At 46.6% G+C, this 12,117-nt stretch overlaps 1 protein-coding gene across 3 annotated transcripts in view; it reads left to right on the forward strand.

Annotated features, from left to right (window-relative positions):
- Window positions 1-12,117, forward strand: part of UGGT2 (UDP-glucose glycoprotein glucosyltransferase 2) — a 1,031,439-nt gene that overhangs the window by 251,677 nt on the left and 767,645 nt on the right. For all 3 annotated transcript variants that reach the window (XM_029604715.1, XM_029604718.1, XM_029604716.1), the window contains exon 9: window positions 6,998-7,097. In XM_029604715.1, coding sequence (XP_029460575.1) covers window positions 6,998-7,097 — 100 coding nt within the window. The remainder of the gene's footprint in view (window positions 1-6,997; window positions 7,098-12,117) is intronic.

The raw sequence follows: 12,117 nt of genomic DNA on the forward strand, positions 1-12,117 counted from the left end.
ACCGGACTCCCCACCTCTACAAGCGTGGAGAGTAACCGACCATTCTGTCCTTCTGGAGCAGGAGGTTTCCCTTCTCCTCCAGTTAAGAGCAATAGAACCCGTTCCTCTTTCGCAACAAGGCCTAGGGTTCTATTCCCGGTACTTTTTGATCTCCAAAAAATCCGGGGGACTTCGTCCAGTTCTGGACCTATGTGCCCTCAACAAGTACCTCCAGTGGGAAAAGTTCAAGATGGTAACCTTGGGCTCGCTTCTACCCGTTCTACAAAGAGGAGACTGGCTCTGCTCTCTGGACCTCCAGGACGCATACACTCACATTGCGATAGCTCCAGCTCATCGCAAGTGCCTCTGGTTTTTAGTAGGCCCAAGGCACTATCAATACCAGGTGCTTCCATTCGGCCCAGCATCGGCACCACGAGTCTTTACCAAATATCTCATAGTTGTGGCAGCCTTTCTCAGGAAAGAAGGTGTTCACGTCTACCCCTATTTAGATGACTGGTTAATCAGGGCCCCAACCCAGCACGCCGCTCGATCGTCCCTGGATTTGACCCTACACACTCTAATTTCTCTAGGATTTCTTGTCAATTACGAAAAATCCTATCTAGTCCCATCTCAAACCTTGTCCTTCATTGGGGCAGACTTGGACACCTTACAGGCCAAAGCCTTTCTACCTCAACGAGTACAAACCCTCGTGTCTCTCGCTCACCAGTTGCAGTCTCAGTATACAGCAACAGCTCGACAATTCCTTGACCTTCTCGGACACATGGCGTCCTCAGTCCATCTCACACCAATGGCCCGCCTGGCCATGAGTGTCATGCATTGGACTCTGAGGTCACAATGGATTCAAGCGACTCAGCCTCTGTCAACCATTGTCCACATCACCGACGCACTCCGTCTGTCTCTCGCATGGTGGAAAGATCAGGCCAATCTCCTCCAGGGATTGCCCTTTCAAGTGCCAGATCCTCAACTCATTCTCACCACCGATGCCTCCAACCTCGGCTCGGGAGCTCATATGAGCCATCTACAGACACAAGGATCTTGGTCTCCAGAGGAAGCCAAACACCAGATACATTTCCTGGAGCTTCGAGCAATGCGATATGCTCTCAGAGCTTTTCAGGATTGCATATCAAACCATGTCATCCTAATTCAGACGGACAATCAGGTGGCCATGTGGTACATCAACAAACAGGGAGGCACAGGCTCCTTCCTTCTGTGTCAGGAAGCTGCGCAGATTTGGGCGGAAGCGCTCTCCCGCTCGATGTACCTCAGGGCCACCTACTTGCCGGGAGTGCACAATATCTTGGCAGACAAACTGAGTCGTGTCTTCCAACCGCACGAGTGGTCGCTCTATTCCTCGGTAGCGACCTCCCTCTTCCAGCAATGGGGTTATCCCCAAATGGACCTCTTTGCGTCCCCTCAGAACCACAAAGTGGACAATTACTGCTCCCTCATTCGGAGCGAGCGCTCTCAGCCCAGAGATGCATTCTCCCTCTTGTGGACAACCGGTCTGCTCTATGCATTCCCTCCACTTCCTCTTCTTTCGAAGACTCTCGTGAAGTTACGTCAGGACAAGGGAACCATGATCCTGATAGCACCTTACTGGCCACGTCAAGTGTGGTTTCCCATACTTCAGGATCTCTCCATCCACAGGCACATTCCCTTGGGAACGCACCCGCTTCTGATCACTAAGAACGACGGATGTCTACGCCATCTCAATCTTCAGGCCTTGTCCCTGATGGCATGGATGTTGAAAGGTTAATCCTTCAGCCACTTAACCTTTCAGATTCGGTTTCTAGTGTCCTGATTGCTTCACGGAAGCCTTCCACAAGAAAGACTTATTCCTATAAATGGAAAAGGTATACATCATGGTGTTCTTCACAGTCCCTTGATCCCTTTTCCTGTCCAATCCCAAGATTTTTGGACTATCTCTGGCATTTATACGGAATCAGGTCTCAAGACCTCTTCAATCAGAATGCATGTCAGTGCGGTATCCGCCTTCCATAAAGGTGTCGGGGATGTCCCTATATCGGTACAACCCCTCGTAACATGCTTTCTTAAAGGCTTGCTCCATATGAGGCCACCTTTGCGTCCTCCGGCCCCTTCTTGGGACCTTAATCTGGTTCTCGGTTGGCTCATGAAACCTCCATTCGAGCCTCTTCACTCCTGTGACCTAAAATATCTCACATGGAAAGTGATTTTCCTTTTAGCTATTACTTCAGCTCGCAGGGTTAGTGAGTTACAGGCCCTAGTTACCTATCCGCCTTACACTAAACTCCTGCAGGACTGGGCGGTACTCCGCACTCACCCTAAATTTTTACCTAAGGTAGTTTCGGAGTTTCACATTAATCAATCCATCATTCTACCTATCTTCTTCCCCAGGCCCCACTCCAACCCAGGGGAACAGGCTCTGCATAACCTCGACTGTAAACGGGCTCTAGCGTTCTACCTAGGCCGTACAGTTGCCCACAGGAAGAGCACTCAGTTATTCGTCTCTTTCCATCCTAACAAATTAGGGCAACCTGTGGGTAAGCAGACTCTCTCCTCCTGGTTGCGGACTGCAAATCTTTTTGCTATCAGCAAGCAGGCATTCCTTTCCAAGACCGTGTTAAAGTACACTCTGTGAGGGCCATGGCGACTTCAGTGGCACACCTACCATCGGTGCCACTTTCTGACATTTGCAGGGCTGCCACCTGGAGCACACTATCGCAGCCCACTATTGCTTGGACAAAGCCGGAAGACAGGATTCCATCTTCGGCCAGTCTGTCCTGCGTAACCTATTTCCAATGTGACGTACCAACACCCTTCCCCCTGCCCGGTGGAGTTCAGGATGCCCTCTACCAAATTCCACCCCAGTTGTTGTGCTTATTGCACACCGTTGGGTACATTTGGTGCATGTTCGGACATCCTCAGCTCGGTACTCACCCATATGTTAGGACTACCATCCTGCTTGTCCTGTGAGAAAGCAAATGTTGCTTACCTGTAACAGGTGTTCTCACAGGACAGCAGGATGTTAGTCCTCACGAAACCCGCCCGCCGCCCCGCGGTGTTGGGTTCGTTTTCTTATTTTATTTTTCGGCACTGCCTGTAGCTTTCAAAACAAGACTGAAGGGGGACCCCTGCTGGCTGCAGGGTTAGTGCCATGCTGGGCATGCCCAGTAGGGGCCAGTCAAAGTTCTGGAAACTTTGACAGAAGTTTTCCGTGATTGGGCTCCATCCTGATGATGTCACCCATATGTGAGGACTAGCATCCTGCTGTCCTGTGAGAACACCTGTTACAGGTAAGCAACATTTGCTATCAGTGTTCAAGGTCAGGCTCAAGTGACTAGGCAGCTAGGATTCAATAAGATCATACAGTTCCTGGTCTGGCACAGATTGAGGAAGGCCTATTATTTAAGATTATTGCGCTGATTCCTTTTCTTTTGATCTTCCAGCCAGTCTAGTATCGAAGAATGCTGCGCAGAGAGCGCTTGTACTTGCCGTTCCGCCGCATGCAGCTGGTTTTCCTGGTCAGACAGCCTGTGCTCCGCTTCGTCCAATCTTTTAGCCTGCCTCTCCACAGCATTTATAACATCCTCTATAGAAGTTTGGATTTTGAGGAGCTGGGCATCCACCACTTCAGCGACCTTAGCAGATATTTTAAGCAGGGCCTCCTCAGAGACCTCTGCTACTGGGGCTGTGTGGTCTCCCATGGTTGTGGCCGCCATCTTGGCCACACTGTGCTGAGAGGGCTGAGAGGATTGTGCTGATCTTTGGCGCATTACTGGCCCCGGAGCGCTCATTTTCGTCGCAAAATGCAGCAAATCTGTAGCCCCAAGCATCTACTATAACCCCTGCGAATCCAAAAGGCAGATGTAATCAGGAGGAGGAAGGATGGCGGCCGATTCAAATGAAGGGAGCTCAGGCCTGGCTCACTAACTCTGCGGGCAGAGTCGCGCCGCTCCGGGTCCCCTTACCAATCCCAGAAGCCTCGTTTTCGCTGCAATTCATAGCGAAATCACAGCCCCAGATGTCCTTGTCAGGTTCCCAGCAAAAAAAAAGAATCATAAAATATTTTGAGATGAGGATGGCGACCGATTCGGGGGGAGGGGGCCTGGAGCGAGCTGGTTATGCTTCCGACCCCGGTGACATCATCCCGGAAGTCGTGCGTGAAATTCCTTAGTCAGCAAAGCAAATTCCTGTGAAATGCTTTGTAACACATATTGGGAATCTGTAGATTCCATGCCTGGGGTCCCAGAGAATCAAGGACAAAAAGGAGATTAATATCCCTCTTACTAAGCAATGATCAAACTTTAAATGTATTGAAACAATTTTCAAAGCTGTGTGAAATTAGTTTGTTTCACAGCTCGGGGAACCTGGAGTATTCAGAAAAAGGTAATAAAATTCCTTCTATCTAAAACTGCCAGTAACGCATAGAAATGCAGATTAACCCCTTACAGGCAAGCAGAGAGACTCCAGGGCACACCAAAAGAAAGGGAGCAGGAAAAAAAAAAAAGAAAATACACTTCTGGTATCATTTATTATTATTTATTTATTTGTGGATTTTTATATACCGACATTAGTATGGGAACATCACATTGGTTTACATAGAACTAAAAATAGCAAACAAGCTTTACAGAGGACAAATTAAAAATAGCAAACAAGCTTTCCATGGAACTATGTACAGCATTATGAGCAGCATAGGAACTATGAAACTATGTACAGCGTTATGAGCAGCATGGAGCTATGAAATGGAAAATAACCAACTATGTGGATATAACAATAAGTTTAAAAAATAAAAGATGGAATAAGTAAAGGGCTTTGACTATAGTTTATACTCTAGGGGGAAGAAATCTATTGTAGAGTCATGGACTGTATAAATATACATAGGAGTGGAGTACGGGGAAACAGGGGGGGGAGGCTGCTAAAGAGGGGCTGCTAAGGAATGACATAGGTGGAGAGCTCTGCAATTGCAGGAAGGACGAGAAGAGTTGGAAAGAAGGAGAACAAGGTGAATTTGAGGGGGTGGGGCCCTTCAGGTGTAGGCCTGCTTGAAAAGCCAGGTCTTTAGATTGTGCTTAAATTTCTTCGGGCAGATCTCAAGGCATAAGTTGGTGGGCATAGTGTTCCATATTGTAGTACCTGCGATGGATAAGGCCCGGCTTTTGGTGGAGGAGAGGTTGGAAAGTTTAGGGGACGGGGTGTATAGGATAGCCAGGTATTGCATTCTAGTAGGTTTTGTAGAGATACGGTACAATAGGGAATCATTGAACCAGAGCATGCTGTGATTGTTTAGGGATTTATGGATAAGGGTAAGAGTCTTGTAGAGGATCCGGGATGTGATGGGGAGCCAGTGAAGTTCTTTGAGTACAGGGGTAATGTGTTCATTTCTGTGAGTGTTAGTGAGGATATGAGCGGCCGCGTTTTGAAGCATTTGGAGGGGCTGTAATGTATTTTTGGGAAGGCCTAAGAGGATGGCATTGCAATAGTCAAGTTTTGATAGTATGGTGAATTGCAGAACTGTGCGAAAGTCACTGAGGTATAATAGAGGTTTCAGTTTTTTTTTTAAGATGTGAAGTTTGTAGGAGCCGTCTTTTAGGGTGGATTTGACAAATTTTCTTAGGTTGAGTTGGTTGTCCAGAGAGATGCCCATGTATCATGGTGTTTAAGGCTTGACTAATTTGAAATTATGTTGTTTAGTGGCAAATACATGTTAATGGATTATAGACACTATGCCTTTGGATATGGAAAAATCATTGGCGAACCCTATAGCCTTGAAATATATTCCCCATTAGGTTACCCTGTCATTTAAAAAGAAGTGCACTGGTGAGAACATGGAGACTGTTCTGCTTATTGACCAAATTCAGACAACTTGTTGAATTTAAGCTACAAATGACACACAATAAAGCTTTCTGGGATGTTGCACCTACAGTATTGGAATGGGAGTTGTCACTGTTGAAATTCTAAGGGGATATAATATTTTCTTGAGCTTTTACACTTAAGCTCAAGTAGATATGACGCTGGAGAAAATATCTAATGTTTGCGCAGATGCACTCAAAAGAAGAATTTGTGAGGAATTTCCTTCCAGTACAGTTGTCAAAACTGTACTGGAAGGAAATCCTCACAAATTCCTTTGACCACAGTGCTTAAAACTGTTCTTGCAGTGAAGGGATTAAGAAAATAATACAGTGAAGATGATAAAAGCATTCACCTTTCCTTTATTCTGACGTTTGGTAGGTTCAGTTGGCATACTGCAGTCGTTCTCTTGTTCTTGTTATACAGCCTAAAATAGGTATTAGTCCTGTGCTGCCACAGAAAGAGAATTTCACCATATGCCTAGCTTTCTTTTTTTTGTGGTTACAAAGAAGTGAGTATTGAACAATGTGTCAACTTTAATTGTAGCTGGAAAGCTAAAGTAAGAACTGTGTTAATGTTTGCAGGGATGATGGAGACCCATAGACTCAAAATGAGAAAATGTTTTGCTTCGCACATAGACTTCAGCGAACACACTCTGATTTTCAGTATTTCTGTTATTTATATATATATATTTTTAGTTTGACAGATTAAGACAAGAACAGCAATCAACACTTTTAACTGCTTTTTCCTCTTTTTTTTCCCCTGGCTTTTCATCTTGCTCCTGTTTTAGCTGATGTGCGTGTTATTTGACATTGTTACATCTTAGTGTCATGTAGAGGCAGTTAGTAGCAAGTGACATTTTCTTTGCAGATTCTGAAGTGTATAGTAGCATAGGTGCATTCTTATAGGTATGTTTTATATTGCATAATATTTTTATTAAGACATGGTGGAAGAAAGGAGGTTTAGGAACTTGAAAAAGAAATTATGGATTCTGGTGTCAGTAGAATAAAACTTTGAACTAGGTGAATCAACTGTGTAGGGTTTTTTTTTGTTTGTTTGTTTTTACATATTATTGTTATTAAAGTGTACCTAGCATATTGTACTTTTGAACAGATTAGGATATTCTTCAACATTGGATGATAATCTACAATGATTTTTTTTCTTTCAGATCTTAGCTTTCAAGCAGCATCCAAAATTGTTTCCTCTCCTCTTTATGATGCATTAAAGATAATGCGTGACATTAGTCAGAATTTCCCATTCAAAGCCAGGTAACAGTAAAAATAATTTGCTTATGGAAAGTGTTAATTGAATTACTTTGTTGAAATATATATGACTGAATAGATTTTAGTTTATTTCTGTTTGTGTTTTACATAGTCCTTTTTTTAAATTGCCAAATGCTACTTTTTGGTCTGAATTTTTCATGATGGAAAGATCTTTTTTGCTTTTTAATTTAGAACATAAGAGAGAAAAGAAGAAAAGTTGGGAAATTGACTCACAATGGAAAAATCTATTAAATGTTCTAAAACTACAGAATTCTATAACAAATTAGGAAGGCCTGATTTTATCAAGTATTTTTCTCCTTCTGTGTCTTGGGAGAAAAATCCTTGATCATTCAGACGCTAAGACCATCACATTACTTATCATCCAATATATCAATAATTCTCTAACCATTTGCCACATTTCTGAGTTTACATATAGTTGGCTTTTTAAAAATATTATTTTTGTCCTGATAATGTTAATCTACCATTAATTTATTAAGCTAACAACAAAGTGGAAAATAGACCAATTGTGTTCCTAAGGATGTCTTTTATACTGCTGATAATCATAGCAAATCCCTGGACTCACACACATCAATTAAAACAGGGATTTAGCATCCTGGTTTGTTAGATTGTGCAAATTTAAACAAATGGTTCATATGAAACAAAAATGGCCTTGCATGAAAATATTACAAATTTTTTAGGTATATTTCATTTAAAAAAGAAATGACTTCTCTGTGTCAAGAATTCGGCAGAGCTTGGGGCTATCCGGCTAGGCCAAGCCCAGCCAAGGCCTCCCTAGACCCCTCTGATCTCCCTCCAACCCCACAAAGAAAACCATGAAATCTGGGCCTACCTGGCTGGGCTGGGCTGAGCTGAGCCCAACCGGGGCCTTCCCAGGCCTCTCTGACTCCTCCCCTGGAAAAATGTACTACTTCTGTAGGGGTACTCCAAGATGAAAGGGGCAGGAGCAATGGCCACTCACTCCTGCCTCAATGTGCAGTACTTTAAAAATGTCTCTTGTGGCCCTGAGGCCAGTGCTAAAGTGATGTCACTTTAGTGCCAATTTCAGAGCCATGGCAGGCGTTGTCATGTTGTATGGCCTTACATCTGGCAGGTTAAAGTCACTAACCAACACCTCTTTTTCCATCATTCCCACGTTTTGGATGTTTTAGGCCAGATCTCTGTTCATTTCCTCCATCTAAGTCCACACTGGTGTAGATGGAAGTGCCGTTGCCTCTTTCTTAGATGGCCCAATCCGCTGCCTACATTTCCCACGCCCTCTTTACATTTCACTTATTTTGATACTATACTGCTTTGAGTGGCCTGGAAAGGTGGTCTAGAAAACTTTTAAATTAAATAGGGGTGACAGTTAATAAAATATGCCTGAGAACCCTCTTCTTCCTGCTCCAACCCCTCCCCTTCCTGCTCCAAACCCTCCCCTCCCAGACAGCAGTATGCAATGAACAGGAGCAGTAATTGGTAAGGCTCTCCAGGTAGTACATCATCCTCCTGCACTGAGGATGTGTCTCCCAGGGCTTCTATCAAGGAGGGAATGGTTAGGTCAGCTGTCATAGTTGGTATTTCGATTATTAGGAATGTAGACAGCTGGGTGGCTGGTGGGCGTGAAGACCGCCTGGTAACATGCCCACCTGGTATGAAGGTGACGAACCTCATGCATCACCAACAACATAGGAAAATGTGAGAGGGGGGTTCTGGAAGCCAAATTTAGGCTCTTAGGTAGAAAGCTGAAATCCAGAATCTCCAGGGTAGCATTCTCTGAAATTTTCCTTGTTCCATATGCAGGACCCCAGAGGCAGGCAGAGCTCCGGAGTCTCAATGTGTCAATGAGACAATGGTGCAGGGAAGAGCAATTCAGTTTTGTAGAGAACTGGGGAACCTTTTGGAGAAAGGGGGAGTCTTTTCTAAAGGGATGGCTTAATCTTAACAAGGGGGGAACTAGGATACTGGCACTAACCTTTAAAAAGGAGAGAGAGCAGCTTTTAAACTAGAACAAAGGGGAAACCCGACAGTTGCTCAGCAGCTCATGGTTTGGAGGGAGGTATCTTCAAAGAATACTAATGAAGCATTAGAGTTAGGGCATCGCAACAGAGAAGTTCCAATAATAAGAAAAGTAGTCCAAGTGCCTATAATTAAAAATTCACCTGAGCTAAAAGATTCCAATTTATCCCTGTCAACTGAAAAGCAGAATGTAAATACAAACAAAAAACTCACTTTCAAATGTTTGTATGCTAATGCCAGAAGTCTAAGTAGTAAGATGGGAGAATTAGAGTGTATAGCAGTGAATGATGGCATAGACTTAATTTGCATCTCAGAGACATGGTGGAAAGAGGATAACCAATGGGATAGTGCTATACCGGGGTACAAATTATATCTCAATGCAGAGAGGAGCATCTTGGTGGCGAGGTGGTGCTTTATGTCCGGGATGGCAGAGTCCCACAGGATAAAGATCCTGCATGAGACTAAATGTACAGTTGAATCTTTATGAGTAGAAATCTCTTGTGTGTTGGGGAAGAGAATAGTGATAGTATACTACTATCCACCTGGCCAAAATGGTGAGGCGGACAGTGAAATGCTAAGAGAAATTAGGGTAGTGCAGTAATCATGGGAGATTTCAGTTACCCCAATATTGACTGGGTAAGCAATACATCAGTGCATGCTAGAGAGAGAAAGTTCTAGGATGGAATAAAATACAGTTCCCTGTACTTACCCGGATCAGTCCAGACCATGGGTTGAGCTTCCTTTCCAGCAGGTGGAGACAGACCAAAACTGAAAGAGTATCCTATATGAAAATAGAGCCTACCCTGTAGCCAGACGGCCCCTCTGGCTCAGACACTGGGCGGCTGATTCGTCTTCTAAGGCACAGCTGGGAACTCTCCCCTTTAAGGGTAAGTTGCTCTTTGGTGAAGATCTGGACCAGCTTATTAAATCCTTGGGGGAGAATTAGGTCCATAGGTTGCTTGAGGACCGCCCGAAACAGGCTTGATCCTTCTTCTCTACTCGTACCCGCTTCCGGAGCCAACGCTGCTATAACCCAAGAGCAAGGGGCGCCTTCCCTAGGGGAAATTCTTCTTGGGCCCAGTCTTGGCCCCAGTCCTTTCGAGGCCGTCGGCCCTTTCAAGATGCCGCTACCCACCATCCTGCGCCCAAGCCCGCCTCCCAATGAGAATCCGCCGGCCCATCCCTCTGTTCCCAACTTAGACGGTCATGTCTCCCTGTTCGTGGAGGAATGGCCAAGATCACGTAGGACCAGTGGGCCCTTGAAACAATAGGCAAAGGCTGCGCTTTAGAGTTTGCTCGCGACATCCCGGACTTGTACATGGGTTCTCCGTGCAGCCACCAGAGGTGGGCTGCGGTGACCCAGATTCTTATCAGACTCCAGAGGCTGGGGGCCATCTGCCCTGTGGCGAAGCGCGGCGCCGGCCAATACTCAATCTACTTCGTGGTCCTGAAGAAGGACAAACTCCTTCTGTCCCATCCTGGATCTCAAGAGGGTCAACCGGGCCCTCAAGGTGCCCCATTTCCGGATGGAAACCCTTTGGGCGGTGATAGCAGCGGTACATCCCGGAGAATTCTTGGCCTCACTCGATCTGACGGAGGCCTACCTGCATATACCGATCCGTCCCAAACATCAGAGGTTTCTCCGGTTCCACATCTTGGGTCAGCACTTCCAGTTCAGGTCTCGCCACGGCACCACGCACGTTTGCCAAGGAGATGGTGGTGGTAGAGGCAGCTCTTCAGAAGGACGGTGTCCTGGTCCACCCGTACTTGGACGATTGGTTAATCCAGGCCAAGTCGGAGACCCTATGCCGCCAGGTGGTGGACTGCGTACTCGCTCTCCTCTCGTCCCTAGGTTGGATAGTCAATTTTTCCAAGAGCAATCTCCATCCGACCCAGGTCTTGGAGTTCCTGGGGGCTCGTTTCGATACCTGCCTTGGCAAGGTTTTTCTACCGGACTCGAGAGCTTTCAAGTTGATGGATCAGCTCCAGGCCTTTCTCTCCATGCCTCTCCCCGTGGCGTGGGATTATCTGCAGGACCTGGGGACCATGGCTTCCACGATCAACCTAGTCCCCTGGGCGTTTGCACATATGCGACCATTACAGAGAGCTTTGCTGGCCTGTTGGCAGCCGGTATCGGAACAGTTTCAGATGCAGCTCCTGCTTTCAGACTCTACCATCAGCGAATTACAATGGTGACTTTCTCTCAAGTACCTCCTCTGTGGAATGTCCCTTCGGACCCCGCAGTGGATGGTAGTCACGACGGATGCCAGCCTGTCTGGTTGGGGAGCGGTTTGCCAGTCTCAGACCATGCAGGGGCACTGGTCCCCAGCCCAGTCTCACTGGCACATCAACCGCCTGGAGACCTGGGAGGTTCGTCTGGCACTCAAGGAATTTCTCCCACTACTTCGGCGACGGGCAGTTCGAGTGCTCTTGGACAATTCTACCACTGTGGCGTACATCAATCGCCAAGGGGGCACCAGGAGTCGACTGGTGGCCCTCGAAGCAAGTGGCCTTCTCGCATGGGTGGAGCAGCACCTGGACTGCCTCGCGGCCTCCCACATAGCGGGCAACGAGAACGTGCAAGCCGACTTCTTGAGTCGTCAGCGCCTGGACCCAGGTGAGTGGGAGCTGTCCGACGCCATGGCCCTAATTATCGACCAGGGGGGTCCCTCGCACCTGGACTTGATGGCAACTCTGAACAACACCAAGGCTCCCCGGTTCTTCAGCTGCTGGCGGGAACACCGCTTGGAAGGAGTGGATGCCCTAGCTTTTCCGTGGCCGCGCGACATTCTTCTGTACGTGTTTCCTCCATAGCCCCTCATAGGGAAAGTGCTCAGGTGGATAGAGCTTCACAGAGGCCCGGTCATTCTAGTAGCTCCTGAGTGGCCTCGCAGACCTAGTCAACCTGGCGTCGGACGGTCCTCTTTGCCTAGGCCATCTTCAACACCTTCGCCATCAAGGTCCCGTATTTTTCGACCAGGCGGATCACTTCTGTCTTGCAGCTTGGCTT

Source organism: Rhinatrema bivittatum, chromosome 5 (genome assembly GCF_901001135.1).
Source record: "Rhinatrema bivittatum chromosome 5, aRhiBiv1.1, whole genome shotgun sequence".
In the NCBI taxonomy this organism is placed as follows: domain Eukaryota; kingdom Metazoa; phylum Chordata; class Amphibia; order Gymnophiona; family Rhinatrematidae; genus Rhinatrema; species Rhinatrema bivittatum.